This window comes from Lissotriton helveticus, chromosome 11, assembly GCF_964261635.1.
Source record: "Lissotriton helveticus chromosome 11, aLisHel1.1, whole genome shotgun sequence".
Classification (NCBI taxonomy): Eukaryota; Metazoa; Chordata; class Amphibia; order Caudata; family Salamandridae; genus Lissotriton; species Lissotriton helveticus.
The window spans coordinates 719,819,320-719,836,578 of record NC_136072.1 but is presented as its reverse complement, the minus strand read 5'-3'; the positions used below and the strand labels follow the sequence as shown (position 1 = coordinate 719,836,578).

Here is a 17,259-nt window from a genome sequence, read left to right as displayed (position 1 = left end):
GGCTGCACCCAAGTCTATTGTTATTTTGCACACCATGCCAGCTTGGTTTGGACCCAGCCATAAGCAAATCAGTCTTCACCCTTCTTCAAAAGGAACAGTCCAGCTCAAACAGTCAGGCCAGGTTCTCCCTGAAACAGAACACAAGCAACTCAAGACCGGTTTCACCCTTATAAGGGTCATCACTCGGGTATAATTTGGTTCCAGTGGAATAGTGTGCACTGGACCCACATTTGGCATAGCCGTCCCACTAGGGTCATTGCGCTGAAGTATACAAAAAAGAATGGATGTAATGCTTAAATTAGGAATGTCAAAATATAATTTTCTTGAGCGATGATCCAGGGGTAGAGAAGTTGGATAACACCCACTTAGGAGGTAGTTCTAGCTCCATAAACAAATTATGCAAAATAACCCCTAAAACAGCTGTCTTCACATTGGGAGACATACCCCCCTGTGAGCCCTGAATTGATCACAAGGGAAGGTGGCAGACATTGGCTAATAGGTGCCTCATGTTGAAAACAGAGCAATATGTTTAGTGGAAAAACTGTGTGGCACTCATGTTCTGACCGAGAGAATGTGTCACAAATGGGGAGAGCAGAATGTTATAAATACCTCAAAGTCCCTCCCCATGAGTGGAGGGGCTGGGCATTAAAAACTTTGAAGATCACTGCCCTATATGGATTTAGCAGTGCTATAAATTAGCAGAGAAAGTGAACTGCATATTTATCCTTCCAACTTCAACATGATTTATTTCTTAGGATAAGACGTGGCAGAAGAAAAGATATGGAAATGTGCACACCGATGGAGGAATAATGAGCGTTCATGTGGTCCCGTGGAATAAATGGTTCACTCTGGAATGAAAATCAGGTCAATTCACCTCTAACACATTTTTGTGACATGTTTCTGATAGTGGTGAGTATGTCTGTTTGAGTGGACGTAGCTAAAGACAATACTATGCTTTGACAGTGCTTACTGAACATATTGCCAACAGCTCAACAAGCCAAATGACAGTTATTAAGCTGTATGCATCTGAATATAAATAGTTTTGCATAAAGTTTTGAACTAACTCTCTGTGGGAAAATGGCAAAATAGGTGGCAAAGGGCCTTACAGAAGACCCTCATTCGGATACCAGGTTGAATGAGACATCCTTGATGTCCTTACGGCCCCAGGCTGTTGGTTTTTATGAAGTACTGAAATTCATAGTATTCCATTCAAGAGATCGAATAGAGCTACATGGGCAAGCTGAGAATGGACAGCAAGTAGGTTACAGTGGTAGCTGGCATCTATGGAGAGCCGTGAGACCGGTAAATAGGTGGTGGGTAAAAAAGAAAAGAAAATCTACTTCCCTGTGATGCGTCCTCCTCCTCTCGGCACATCTTCCTCCTGCAGTCTGGTGTCCAGGGCAGGCCCCAATGAAGTGCCTTAACCAATACTGGCGATGCTCTCATGCTACATGAGAGCAGTGCCAGGTTTGGAGGGAGCAGCTGCTCTCAGCACTCCAAAGGGCACTGGAGACCTACACATACTCTAACCCAGCTATCTTAAGAGAGAAATGTTAGAGGTTTCAAAGTGTGCATGTCTGCCTTGCCATCGCAAGGCGGCCCACCAAACCGACATCCGCACTTTGAAATGAAGTGCCCAGCAGCCCACCCTCCTCCCTGCTGCTGCTCTCAGTAAGCCCCACCCCATCATGATTCTCGATGTGTGGCAGGCGGATGATAAATAAAATGTTAAAATTAACTTTATTACCATTTTATTTTTCATCTTTGGGGCTTGGGGGCATTTTGGTTTGCTGGTTGACGCTCCTCCTCTCTCACGGAGGAGCTGCCTCTGTTAGGTTAGCATTATTGACATTTATGATATAAGTTATGAATGCCAGGGAGTCCCGAGGGGCATTTTTGGGGAAAGAGGAGGATTGGCTGAAGGAAAAGGAAGAGGGCACTGTCCAATAGGAAAGATAGCCTCACCACACAAATACTGAAGGCACGGCCGGCTCTAGGGTGGTGCAATAGGTGCCACTGCAATGGGTGATGACTTTGGGGTGGCACCATGTTTTCAAGTACAATCAAGCTTTAAAAGCACCCGTGGCAGTGTTCCTGGCCTTCAGCAATTTTCAGGCAGCCATAAAAATGTCAATATAACTGGTGATTGATAGAGCTGTTAGAGAGAGAACAGCTGTCTAGTGGAATTTTAGACTCACCAGAATGTAGCAAGGGGTTTGAAGTGCCTGCTGCAAAGCACGTGTACCATGCAGATTACAAAGGGCATACAATATAAATAGGTCAGTGCCTTACTGCATGTGTCAGAGAGCCCCTTTTGTTACTTGCATCTTATAAATTTAAATCCTAATATGGAACAGTGAGGTATTAACTGTCATCAAAGAACTGCATGCACACTTCAAGGTAGAGATTTGAGCGTTATTTTTTTTGCCCCAGTCTTTTATTATCCTAATGTTGCAAAAAGGGTTCATTTGGGTATAAATCAATTTTTATTAGTAAAGAGAATCCCCAACCATGGTGTTAAGTTTTACATTTTGAATATGTGCTTCTCCAGACCTAGCACTCTTAAACTTTACTGTCTACCATTAGGGAAGTATATAAAAAGTAGGAAGGTCTCCTTATGAATCCAATCAGGGACAAGGAGCAGTACATAGAAATGAGAGAAAGAGTCCCTATCTAGCCTAGGATTGGGTGAAGCAAAATGCTAAGTGAACACTCCCAGACCCAGTATAAACATAATCACGTATTTAACAAATCACAATAATAAGGGAAATGAGATCAAACCAGATTTTAAAAAAATATGTCAATGCACATCAAGAACAGATTTAAATTCACACAGTTGACAACTGTGTGAGTTTTAATCTGTTCTTGATGTGCATTGACACATTTTGTTTTAAATCTTGTTTTAACAATGGCACTGTATATTTTTGCAAAAGTATGTATTTGTTGAACTAAATAAATTGTACAAAATTTTCATATATCATTTTTAATTGGTTTGATCTCATTTCCCTTATTATTGTGATTTGTTAAATACGTGGTTATGTTTATACTGGGTCTGGGAGTGTTCACTTAGCATTTTGCTTCACCCAATCCGAGGCTAGATAGGGACTCTTTCTCTCATTTCTATGTACCATTAGGGAAGACTTGTGACTCCTGCACCTTGTAGTCCTCTTGCTGAAGAAACATTTCCTTTACACAGATTTACACACTCATGATTCATTGTCTCCGTCTAACGTGTATGTGGTGTAAAGTGCACTGACAACTTACAGTGGGGCGAGTGGTGCTATATAACATAAGAAATGCATGAGAGAGAGTGGTTGTGGAGACTTGAGGGGCACTGTTAAAAGTGTGATGGTGAGGGAATCTGCGGCGAAGGAGGTCATGGGGGCGCCAAGAAGTATTGTCGCACCAGGCTCCACCTGCACTAAAGCTGACCCTGACTGAAGGTTATCGAGGCGTATTCTACTATAGGTATGCCCTCTGTTCTTTGGTTACATCACTAGTGCACATATAGAGTCTTTAATTTGGTCTTGTAGGGTTAGTGAATTAGTGGTAGCAAAGATAAATTGTATCAGAGAAACAGTCATATAATTTGAAGTGTTCCGAGTGTAGGAAGGCAGAATTAATTTCATAATATTGCAAAGCAATAAGAGGTGTAAAATTCGCAAATTCTAAACAAGGCAAGGACAAATGAGCCTTTCATCCTTACAAGCTCAGTGAAATAAATTCCATTAAAATAGATAAAAGTAGTGTATTGTCTACATTACGTTATTTTAAGTTGGCCCAAAATAGAGCAATGAAGAAGAAGGTGAGCTGGAATGCACCAATTGAGGGCAGAGGCAAAGGATCACAAATAAGGGGATGTCCAAGTAATATTTGCGATTGACGAGTTCAAAATCAGAGTGTTCATAATAAACCTTAGTTAAAGGTGCACAGAACAATACGGGTATGCGCTGATTAACAGTGCTGTCTGGGATATGAATGCAAAGTGCATTACAAGGTCAAGCTCTATGCGAGATCGTGGATTCCTTTGTAAACTATCCAGGTTTCGCCACTAATTGAAAACAAGCATTTGCAATGCAATAGGTGTTGCATTTGCGAGACTTTGAGCTATTGGCATGTTAAATGACAACCCTTTATCTATGTGTTGGTTTTGAAAACATATAAATAAAAGGCATTGTCATTTACAATACCAATAGCTTAAAATGTTGTTAATGCGAGACCTATTGGATTGCAAATGCTTGTTAACATGGCCATTCTGCTTCTGATTACTTTAACAAACTTTTATAAATAATCTGTAAAACTTTGAAATACTTTTGAAGTAATTTACTCATGTATATTCAACGTCAAGTTAATATTTCAAACAGAAAGAATTAAGGCCAGAGGTGCCTTCTGGTATTTCTCTGGTAGGCTGAAAGGTAAATTGGGCTAGGGGGCTGTCTGTTTTCAGAGCAGGATGGCCAACTATCATAGAACCATGCCCCCACAGCCATATCCCGTTGACAGCCTCCTTTAGGGTGAGGTCGAGGTTTCCGTCTGACTCTAGGTAAAATGGTGGCCAGGTAACAACCCTACCCCCACTTCACCCAGATCAGCGCAAGGAGTTGATAAAAATTGAATGAATAGATTGGAGAGTGCAAGAACATCCTGAACGAATGTCTCAGTGATTGCTTCCTGTGCGCGCGGTCTGTCGGCGACCCACGTTTAAACGGGTGTGCTGCCCGCGGGATTGATGCAGGCCAGCTGCTCGCTTGGTGATGTGCGAACTGCGGTTTATCTTGCAGGTGCAGCTTGATTAACAGGCTGGCAGGCCTTTTCCGCTGCTGAGATCTGACTCTGACATGGCGACTGCATCCCCAGGCAACCTCTGTTCCCTTTTATGCAATTTTAATTGACGAATTCATGCACGCGACATGTGCCAGATTGATAGACCGCAGCTGAAAGTGAAGTTTGAGGACGTCAGCACGAGATAGTGCACACAGGTGGCTAGAAACCACATGTGCCATTCTGCAGCCTAGCATACAAAACAAGAAAAAAAAAAGTGCTCAGCGGCTAATTAAAAGACACTGTCATGCCACGAGTAAAAGATCCAGTCCGGGTGGGCGGGGCCAAAAGGAGACAAGGCGGTAACAAGGAGGGACTAAAAAGCCTCACTAACAATAGAAAGCAAGGGTTTAGCCTGCACTGTGACGCAAGCCAATGGAAAGAAGGGGTGGAACCTAGACTCCACTTCTGAAATTGGCTTGATTACAAGAAGCCTCGCAGAGCGACCAACACATGTGCGCTGCAACGCTAGGCGAGACCTAAAGAGCAAGGATCGCCAGCTGGGTAACAATAGGTTTGCCCTTGGTGCTCCAGAACATTTTTCATTTGTCTTTTTCCTCGTGGGTTTTTAGAATAGGGGCATTTTACCACTGGTTATTAAACATGACCCACACTTGCAATATGGCAGTGGAAGTACAGTTCTGGTGACTGCAGTAAGACTCAATAACAGCTGTTCTTTTTCACCTTTCATTATCTTTTTACAAAAGTTCGTAATAAGGTTGCTTTTACGGCATGGCATTCTTCATCTGCTAGATATATGTGTTGTAAATTCATCATAATGTAGATTTACTAGGATTGACAAGGTGTCTGGACTGGAGGTGTGCCCTTTCTGTGTGTTGTACTCCTGTTTTACTTCCATAAACTAATTAGACTAACACACCTGCAGTCAACAATTGAGATAAAAAACTATCTGGAGACCGTGTGCATAAGGATTTGAAGTGAGAGTGGTTCATCCTATTTTTCTGCTATTTGAATGTATACAACTTTGCTACACTTTCTCCCGTAAAGTTCAGAGAGAGTGATAAAGAATGTTGCCTGCAGGTGTCTGGAACCCAGCCACAGTGTTGCATCTTTAAAACACGTCATTTACTGTTCTTGTGAACGTCTGGGTTCAGGTCCTGCAACATTGAAGCAGCAGACTGGAAATGCACCAGTAGGCCAGAGTCTGGTGCAGAGCGTAATTTGAGCCAGTGGTTTCTGGTGCTCAGCACCAGCACTTAATTGCCGGGACCTGCACTTATGACAGCTGCCACATGGCAGCACTGTTTTTGCAATATAAAGATGAGCAGAAAAACAGTTATTTGTTAATTTATTATACATTAAAAACAACTAATACCAACCAACCAAGCTATTCTTAAAGCTTTGGCAGCTTCGAACAGTCTGATATGTCACACGTGTAGAAGTGTGATGGTTAGTAGTTGTGTTAGTACAGTGGCAATATGCAGTGTAACTACAGCTCCTAGTCCTGACGAGGGCCCCTGCACTTATTTATTTTTTATTAAAAATTAAGCACTGGACTCTGGAGCAATTCATGATGGTGTCTGGTTGTCCGAGTAGAGGTGGAACAATGACGTTTTCAATGACGAAAGAAAGCGATTGTAGAGCAAAGCATAAAAAAGCATGTTCCGTTTCAAGAAGAAAAGCTGATAACCCTAAGAAATATACTGGGTTTCAAGCAAGGCAAAGGAAAGCTCAGTGAGCATGTCTGGGCTGCTTCCAAATACCGGCGCGCCCGTCATCAACATTCCTGGTGTCTGACCGATTAGCATCATCTTTCCTCCTTAAACAACGCAGCAGTGTTAAGAATACCTTTAAAGAAAGAACCAGTTTGTGTCTGTAGGAGGAGTGTGGGGGTTGGGATTATTTGACAGCAAAAGCACCATCATTCTTAAAGTTCGCACTCCTGGTTATTACTGGTCCATTTCATACTGAATAAGAGTTGAAAAAAGGCAAGAAAGCTTCCTGTCAAACAAACCAAGATAATAATATTGTGGCTCAGTGAACCAATCTGAGAGGCCACATTGGTTGATTACAACTATTTGAGCGTCACTGAGAGGACCAGATGTGGATGACACTGATTTGACTGTTGTGTACAAGAAAAATAAAACACCTAAAACCGGAAACTGCAGCAATTAACATGAAAACTATGTAAAAGAAGAAGGAAAGGCACTGTCACAGCAGAAGCCTAAACACAGCTTTTAAAAGAAAAAAAACATGTTTAGAAAAAAGTCTGCAAACACGGACACATGGAGTTAAAAACGTGCATGCATTTTCGAGGGCTAGATTTATTAGTGGATAGTACCTTTTTAGAACATGTAGGGAAGGCTAAATTACTCATTACCAACAGAAGCAAAATATCTGCAAAATAAAGACTACCAATGTGTGTATGGTTGTTGCCCACAGCTAAGGGGAAAAGTTGGGATTTTATTAAAAATTGCTTCTTCTTCGGTTCGTTTTAACATTAATTTACAGCAGAATTGGTCAGTTACATTTGGGTTTCAAGAATAAAACAGTAGGCACTTGCAAAACCAATATACCTGGCTCCAATATGCTAACATATGAAAAGAGAGGCATGCACAAACACTCAATGATTATTTGTGCCATGTCTCTGTGCAACCGGCTTCTTTTTATGCCCTCTTAATTTCCTCGAGCTAGCAGTGCTGCATGGAACCAGCACCACAAGTAAAAAAAAACCAAAAACAGCTGTACCATAAATGTGTGGCATTAAATCGGTGCACAGACATAGGAGGCATATAGAGAGAAAGGTTGGCACAGAGAAGCACCAGTAGTCAATGCGCTTTTGTACAGGATAGTATTTCAGTGTGTTAGCACATTGAAGACTGCGCTTTTGAATTTACTACTGTGTAAAGGCTGCTCAAAAAAAAAAAAAATCTTCATAAATGAGAATCCAATTCCGACGCATCTATTTCCTATACATAAATAAATACCGAAATTGTGAATTGCAGAAACGTGGCATACTAACTTAAAATAGGAAGCCAATATTAATTGGATAATTTAGAGAAACAAAAGCCCAAGTTTGGATAAAACTGTTGGGACCAGAGGATGGCTATTGGTGGTGTGGGGCGGTCGGCATTCCTCAGCCGCACCCCCACACCGCAAAGAGTCGCCGCCCACCAGATTACAATTTATGGGTGGGCGTTGAGGCGGTTCACACTGCAGTGCCTCTTTCAAAGGCAGTGGTGTGGCATCGCAATGGGAACGCCACACAAGGTTCCTGCATGGCATGGACGCGAAAGTCCATGCAGTGCAGGACCTAGTGTGCATGCACACAGGGGGGGGCACATGTTATATCCCCCTTTTGCATACCCATGCAGAGGAGGAACAGGTGACCCTGTGGGCCCGCTTTGTTTCCTTTCCACCACGGTTTTCAAGGCGGTGGAACAGCTATGAAAACCATGAAGGAGAGGAAACTCGTAATATACTTGGCGGGACGACGGCATCCCACCCAGCATATTGCAGCCTCAGGACGGCCACACCACCTCCAGGGAACTGCGGGTCCCTGGCAGCATTGGTGGTCCCATGGCAGTCCGATAGCCCAAGTCATTAGGAGCAATCGGACCACAGGTGTGGCGGTGGCTGAACTGCCACCATCATTCATCCACAAGTCTGGCGGTTCTCATACCACCAGACTCGTAATTGGGCCCTTGGTATCCAACATGACTGACTTAACAAGAAATAATAGAATCCCAAACATGAACGTTAAAAATGCAGCAAATAGAGAGAGTCTTTACAAACTGTTCCAGGCATTCTTTTCCAAACCTAAACGCCATTTCACAAATGTAGGTATCTACATATGGAATTAGTTAATTAATTAATTGGCAAATAGACAAGTGTATGACAAGCAGACTGGTTGTTTAAGAGGTCACATTAGTATTATATTCTGTGAGAAAATTACTTGAAATTTCGCAAAACAAAAAGATTCAGGAGTTTTGCTAATCTTGCCTGGGCTTAAAGAAAACATTCAGTTATTTAGGTTAAACCAAATGCTAGAGCTATTTAGTGGGACTTCATGGCTAAAGATATAAAGATATATTGATTTATCTGGAGGAACATTGCTAGACTATCGTTACTGAGTAGAAGTTTAAAATGCAGGGGAATAACAATATTGGGGGTGAGATTGCACCACTTTCATTTTCCACGCTTTTTAACTAAAGGTTTTTCTTAAGTGCACATTTCCTTTTGGATAGGTGACCAAGAGAACAAGTCAGCAAAGAGTTCCATTTACTACCCGATGTAGTCAGTCATAGTGATATGAAGAAATATTAAAAACACACCTTGAAATACCGGATTAGGCCTAGCATTTCTGAAAACCAACAGTGGTCCAGTCTGATGACAGGACTTGGCAGACAACATCCCGGTAGAGGTCAATGGTAAGGTTGCTCAATTGAGGAGGACAACTCAGCTCAGTACACCCATGTTAGAAATGGAGGAATATATTTTATGTCTCTTATAATACCTGCTTAGCAAATCATTCTATTGTAGAATCCTCATTCATAGCATGGATTGTGAGACCTTGCAGGAGACAACCTTACTACTTTAGATGACATTGGGCACTCAGAATAAGTTGTTGTTTTTACAGAAGTCTATCCCACTTAGATTTTAATGCAATCATAAGCCCAAGATCGTTCATTGTCCGAACAGAAATTAAAGAAGATAAATGTACTTCAGGGTAGTAAATAATCCCCCTCAAGTGTTACACATAAGTGAGTAAGAGGCGCTCGTTACCTGTGGGGTACCACAGTCGCACTGTTCTCCAGCTTCAATGAAACCATTCCCACACACTGCAGGAGCAACCATATCGGTGGCCAATGGTATGGCCCTCATGCACTCGGGCATCCTGTTTAAAATGAAGTCCTGGAAGTTCTGGTGACTGCACGTGCTGAATAGCTTGGGAGTTACATAGCTGTAAGGGTTAGACAAAAAATACCCATATCACTGTAGCCCACAATCACTGATCTGATATCTTTGCGCAATATGTTGACCAACATTGTTGGCTTTGGACATGACAGAAAAACCGACACACAAAAACAATAGGTTTTATGAATTGCCTTTAAACAGTAGTCCTCTTCAAAGCACTGTATCGGGCACGCCAGGCTGCTCACCCAGTTGTAGCGCCACTGGGGGTCTCAAACATGGAGGAAAAAAGCTGTTTTTTTGGCACCAATTAAGGCTCCATTTGCTATTTTAAAGGCAGGGTTAACAACCAGCTAAAAATTGATATGGTTACGAATGGCTGAAATAGGAAAGGAATGCATTACAGAGGACTGACTACTCGATGTTGTTCACAAAGGAACCATGAAGGACTGTAGGAAGCTACATTTGATTTGCTTGTGGTATTACATAAGTGAACATTTGTTTTGTACCAAACTGTGTTCTTTTTTTGGGACAGAACAGTTCAAAAGCATACAAGAAAATTACTATTGACTTTTAAAAGAATTTCATGTGGTGGGCCATGGCTGATTTAAATCAACATGATCCACCTTGATCGGTTCTCAAGACGGGTGGATTTGCAAATATTAGCAAAACAGTAAAATAGTAAGAGAGAGAACATCCGAGATTAGATGCATTGGCGTACGTGAGATGGTCAGGCACCCATTTATGCATGCAGGCTGATGTTCAAACCTCAGAGAAGCCGCCATAATGCAACTCTTTTCCGGACATGAGCAAGAACTGGCGTCATGGTTCATTCCAAGGTTATGTCCCATCTCGTGCGCTATTGTGGCTCCCACTGCAATTGAACTTTTGCTGTGGTCCTGCAATAAGAGAAACACACTCATCAGTGAAAAGCCCCTCCTTCATAATATGAGACTTTCTCAGAACTACACAAGCACAATGATCTCTTGCCTGGCACTGAAAAAGATAGCCATCCTTGCAATATTATTCCCACCAGACTGCCCATTTAACCCATCTTCAGCACATCAACTTAGCACCAAGATGTCAGGGAAAATAATGTCCTTTACAGAAATGTGAAGTGCCCAAAAATGATGTGCTATTATTCGAAATGGCCATCAGGTAAACAAAATTAAAAAATTTTTTAAGGAGTACATTTTTCACGAGGCTACTTATGTACGGTTTGTTTGCATGGTTTCCATGCTCCTACACCAGGATTTCTATTTCAATGAAAACTAGTTGATGTGGCGTAATGGAATAATCACAGGCATTACCAGTAACACACTGAGCAAAATGCCAGAAATGAGGCCAGATTACACCAGTGTAAAGGCAAGTTTGTGGAGGTTTAGTCAGCCCTTCAGACTGATAAATAAAACTACAGATTTCCAAACATAAATTATGCGTATTTATATTATGCAAGTACCAGTACACAGATTGTCACTCTTTGGGTATTGAAGACATTATTGCGGACCTACACATAACTGATGCATATAAGAATTTAATAATGCATTTTTACTTGACGTTCAACACAACAGTGCTTTAAACAGGAGTTATTATTCCCCAATTTAGTGGTACTCATTTCACAAAAGAATTTAAGGTGGAGTTGGTCTCTCTCTCTCTCATATATGAGTTCACCCCATGCTAGACACATGCCTGATCATGGTACTTTAAACAATGGGAATGTCGGATGATCGATATAGTGACTGATAGGCATTCAGCAGCTCAGGCCTCAGAAACGTCCACAAAAACGCCGAAACCCAAACCAGCAACCAAGTGTTTAGTCATCTGTAGAGAGCTTCATGCACTATAGTTTTGTAACAGGTACCAAATAGTGTAACACCCTTATTTTCGCCAGATTTAAGAACCTCACATTCCAAGCTTCTTTTTCTCCATCCTATTTAGGACCTGCTGCTCTCCATTAGAAAAATCGAAGACCTAGGGCTGTGTCTACCTCTCAGTTAAATCTGTACCATGTACTTCTCAGTTCTGTGAAGAGCGCGAGGATGTGGATTTATAGCCATTCCAGCTGACTCTAGAACTGGGAAATCAGGTTCGAGTCTCTGCATCAGCTCAACATCCTATGATTCTGGGCAATCCACTTAATCTCCCCATACCTATAAACAATTAATGTGAGCTTGTGTAATGTAACTGGTGCTCCTGTAAAGTGTCAGCCCTGGAAAAAGAAATCTCACAGGCCCCCCTATTGAAATCTGAGGCAATTTCTTTTAAAGGCTGGTTCAGTTTATGGCTCGCCTTTAGCTTCAGACTTCCAAGCAGGCATTAATATAAAAGTACCTGAATAACGCCAGCGGAATGGTCGGAGCTGCACATGGTACCCACGTAGGCCAACCCAACCGTTGGCCCTTCAAAGTCAACATTCCTGGAAAGAGAAGTAAATAGTGTGTCAAGTATGTAGAATGACAGATGAAAGGGGAGAATGATAAAATTGATGCCTGTTGTGGAGACTTGAGGAAAAAGCCCCCCCCAACTGAACTATAGATGACCTTACTCACCAAGGTGTGAATTGTATAAGAGAATTATGAAGCTTTCTGATTAACTTTTTACTATTCCCAGATCAATACACATTTGGTAAAATCTACATAATAGTCCAAGAGTCCCTTCTGAAAACTGCTAAATTAATTATCATATTAATTCTCTATTAGATGTTCTTTCTTACCAACAATGACTAGGCATATTAAATCATGTGGACCAAATATTGGAATAAAAGTTGTCTAAATTGGGGTATATATAGAAATGTACAATAAAACGGAGATTTGCTATATTGATATTACTATAGAAGGTGAGAAACGACATACCTTCGGCAGGCCGAACAGGGCAAAGTATAGATGAGAGGAATACATGGTGGCCACAGAAACATCTTCTGTTTCCCTGTATGTTGTAGTTATCTCCCATTCAGCAGAATTATTCCTACCCTACCACATCATACCATTACAGAACTATTCCCATCATGTTATTCAATTTCACAAAACATTCTAGTGGATTTCTTCTCCAGTTTTGCCAAATTAATCTGTGACATGTTCATTAGAATATATGTCTGGTAAATGATGTCACAATTGGTATTATAGCTGAACCATGTTAATGAGTTAGCTGATGATGTGCAGAATTGATCAGGCACTGTCAAACTTCTTCCCCAACACCAGTACAAATTAGGAGATTGCACCATATGGGGGCATACCAAATTAAAAACGATTACTGGATACAAGTTATTTCCACTATTGACATATTTATACATAATAAAAATGGTATGTGGAGACCATTTCATGACATGGATACATCCTTCAGTAGGAAAGAAAAATGGTTAAGTGGCATACCTACTTACCTTGATTTATTCTGGTTAGAAACTTTGAACCTGAGAACAGACCAGAGAGCCCTTGCAAGCCACTTCTCGCACTGGACAAAAATAGCACATATGGAAAGAATCATTCCAATGGCATGAACTAAGATGAAGAATAGGTGACTACCTAACTAGACTTAATACAAAACAAAAACCTCAGAAAACACAACAACGGAAAATCATGCTACAACTTACGTGAGAAACTGGCTATTGTCGTGCCTTTTTCTTTTCAGAAGGTTTTGAGTTCTCCAAGCCGAAAACCTGTCCAGATCACTGCTTGCTGAGGCATCCACGGTTATCAGATCCGTGGTCTGCCAGATTTCTATGCCAATCAGTGCTACAAAAACGTTTATTCCTTTGTAAACCTATAAATAAAAGAAGAACACATTTTTTACAAAACAAAAAACTTACAGCTTGCTTTAACCCCTTCGCTGTGGCGGCAATTCCGCCGCAGCGCTAGGGGGGAGGAGAGGCCGCGCAGCGCTCCAATGCTCGTGACGGAACCGCTCCATCACGAGCCTTGGGCGAGCTGTGTTGTGACGGAGCAGTTCCGTCACGGCCCCGCCCGCTCAATAGAACGCGCCGCGCTGGCGCGAAATCAGCGCCGCGCAGGCGCACGGAGTGTGCCGTGACGGAACCACTCCGTCACCAGCACAGCCTACCCGAGGCTCGTGACGGAGCGGTTCCGTCACGAGCATGGGAGGGGTTAAGGACCATTTTCAGGTATAATTTGCAAACATCAAGTGCCTGTAAAATGGGATTTATGCAATGGTCTCCTTTGGATTTTGTTTCACTCTTTTGACTGATCCCCTTACTTATTTTGCAACGCTTATTTACCTTGCTCACGCCCCACCATATAGGCATTGTGGTGCTATAATCTGATCACCAGCCAATGAACAGGTAGACTTTGTAAAATGTTAGCCTAGCACCATCAGGTGACTAATATTTCTTACTGCTCTATCTTCCTGTGGTTTTCATATCTTGTTGTAATTTAGTAGTTATTTGTATTAAAATTCAGAGACCTCGTAATATAATTTACAAGCCTCTACTGACATGAGAATTCAAATATCTAAAAAAAAAAATACAAATTCTTGGTGTATACAATAATTTCACACGGACCACAAACACTAAATTTATTTTTGTATCTTCTTGATGCACTTGTGATAAGGGCACACTCTTAGAATTCTTAAAAAATGTATGGTGCTCATTTTAGTGACGTCAGTTTTGGATGCAGGAATTTTCTTTTCTATGAACAGGCTAAATGCTAAGATTAAAGTCCCTGTGGCACCCTTGGACATCTAAATAAGCCTTCGCTGCTTCAAATATTCTGGTTACCAGTTCAATCCCCGTTCATGCAGTTTGCAACGTTTTAATAAAAAACAACATTTGAAAGTAGTAGAGAAGTGCAACTACCAGCTGTAACTTATAACAAATATCACTTCCTTACTGTCATTTTAGCTTTGCTCTTAGCCATAATAATTTCTACCATTGCAGATGGGACTACTGTACACACTGGTTAAAATGTACACTGGTCTGATCATGTATGCTATTAAAATGGCAGCAGTGTCGAAAAACTAGTTGCACATCCTATTGCAAGGGTGTGGCATTAGTAAAGAGAGAAACTGGTGCTATACCCACCAAAAGTATATCTGAAGCAATAAATAGTGGTGCTCTGAACACCCCCAAAACACCCAAATACCTCGGGTGTTGTGTGCCGGATCCCTAAAATGGAAGGGTCCAGTCGAAACATAAGAAAAAGGTAGAAGCACACATAGTATCAATTACATAAGAAATCCTGAAGTCCTTGATAGACATGTAGTTCAGTGCATCAATTTCAGTTTCTTCATCGCAGTTGGCCATACTTATGTAGACTTTGTGGAAGATCAGTTGATTCCATAAAATGACCAAGGCAGCCCTTTGACCACCCGTGAGGAGAAAACAAATTTATTGATGCACCAAAACTGCATGCCTATCGTAGCCACATGATTACTTTTCTAACTGATACCATTCAGTGCTTAATTTGAGCCTATGGTTACCAGTGGGAGCCAAGGGCATTTTTTTGTTTTGTGCACTGGCACTTACTTCTCCTCATCAGACATTTCCCGAGAGAAAAAGAGGAAAATACACACAAACCGGAAAGGGGGAGGAAAAGAAAGACAGAAATCTGTCACTAAAGGAGCGAGCAGAAACCTGTAAGAGTGAGATAGCGGGCAGGGAGTGCTTGGGAGAGAATTTAAGGGACCTGAGGTGGATTCACGACTATGCACCCTTGGTACTTAGCACAATTACATGGTATAGCGCCAACCATGGGTATCTGAACATCGCTTTGGGCACCAGTACCAATTATTAAACATATAAAGCAATGTACTAGGTGTGCTCCAACCTTTTTCTTATGTGTACTTTTCATGTACAGCAGTCCGCTCTAGCTGTGTGAAATAGAAACTATATAACCATTCCATTTCCAAGCTTTATTTTGGTCATTATAGACCATAAAAGCAAAAGGTAAAATACATACATCACTAAGTTTGGGCATCAAAAACATCAGTAAACATTACAAAATATAACCAAAAATACAATTGAGTTGGTCAATTTTCATAGCAGTTAAAAAGATATTGAAATTTAAAAAGAGGTTAAAACAAACATTTTATGAATTAACAGTGTTAAAATAGTAGGAAAAAGAAGAGGGACATTTAATATGTGCAGGGGGAATTTAAAAACGTGCGGCGCCTATGCCACAGAGTTGAGGAAACAGGACACAGCAAAAACAATCTGAGGATAAATGTCAGTTCTCAAAACTCTAAAGGCCTCCAGGCACTGCCTACACCCCAGGTTCCTGCATAGTGGTAAGAGCCAATACCTCCTGGCTGCATTATAGCCAGGACAAAAAAAACCACGAATGGCTGACTCTTCTTGGCTGTTACGAGCAGGATATCCACTATGAGAAGCTTTTGACCATTTGCTTGTAAATGCATGAACCGGCAGGCAACCCAATCTGAACGGAGTATAAATACTGGTCATTAAAATTGAGGAAGTCAGAGGTTAGACGGCCTAGTTTTATGCTCCCCTGGATTTCAGCCAATCTAAGCAGCCTGTAAGCTGTACCTTGTTCAAGCCGCGATATTGTCGGGGACACTTCCTCAGGGGGGGGGGGGGGGGGGGGTCCATAGGTTTGGCCGACCTTATCTAATGCACAGGTCTTATGTACAAACCAGGATAGTTTTCCCACCCCTGGAGGTCCCAAATGTGTGCCCCAACCTTTTTCTTGTGTATACTTTTCATGTACGTCTGTCAGCTCTAGCTGTGTGAAACAGAAACCATATAACCACTCGCTGCTGGCCACCGTAAATCGCCAGTGGTTGTTAATAATTTACCAAACTCTTAATCCCCAAAGTCTTTAAGTGTGTTACTTTATTCCTAAGAGGCTATAGAAGCTTGTTCAAAATTAGAAATAATAGCATGTGTACTATCATTTTATGAATTATAGACTTTAAGAGCACAGCCTGCTCATTTTCTCTTTAACTATTTTCTTTAAGATTTAATTTATTGTTAATACATGAAGGCTTGGCCTATGTAACGTTTCTGCAATTGCTAAAACCTTTCTGCACAATATTATTTGCCTATATGTTTTTAAAGATATTTTCGCTGATGTTTTCACTTTTATGAACAGGTTATCCACGACCCCTTCACCCTCTGCCCCCTTTTACAACTGTACATATCCCTTAGGCAAGCTGGAAACCAGCATTGGCAAAGCCTGGTTTGCCTTCCAATTCCAGGCTCAAGCAGGTTTTAACAAAGCCTGCTAAAGTGAAAAACAAAACAATAAGGAATACGTTTTGTTATCTATGCTCTTATCTGATTAATAATTTAATGTGTCATGATTCAGTGCACTTTTGAGTTGCAAAATTGACCCTTAGGCTTTGCAATGCAGGTACAGCATAGGAGGAGGCATGATACACCAAGTAACCAATGACATGATGGCGAGGAAAATACTTTTTTTAGGCAGAGCCAAGCCCAAATAATGTATATTTCAAAGAATTGTTTAAAATAGTTTAGTCTAGCCTGTTAGCCAGACCTAGAAAAAAAGCTGCATTCGTATAGGCTTCGGAGTACTGCAATGGAGAGAAGATGCTGTTGTGAGAGCAGCTCTGAGGAAGCGCAAATCCCCTTTCAGC

The 17,259-nt window shown here is 41.4% G+C and overlaps 1 protein-coding gene across 2 annotated transcripts in view; it reads right to left on the bottom strand.

Moving 5' to 3' along the window:
• Positions 1 to 17,259, bottom strand: part of LOC144791816 (zinc metalloproteinase-disintegrin-like VLAIP-B) — a 263,161-nt gene that overhangs the window by 103,059 nt on the left and 142,843 nt on the right. For both annotated transcript variants that reach the window (XM_078666597.1, XM_078666598.1), the window contains exons 9-12: positions 13,283 to 13,452; positions 12,028 to 12,112; positions 10,465 to 10,595; positions 9,568 to 9,745 (exon numbers count right to left, since the gene is read on the bottom strand). In XM_078666597.1, coding sequence (XP_078522723.1) covers positions 9,568 to 9,745; positions 10,465 to 10,595; positions 12,028 to 12,112; positions 13,283 to 13,452 — 564 coding nt within the window. The remainder of the gene's footprint in view (positions 1 to 9,567; positions 9,746 to 10,464; positions 10,596 to 12,027; positions 12,113 to 13,282; positions 13,453 to 17,259) is intronic.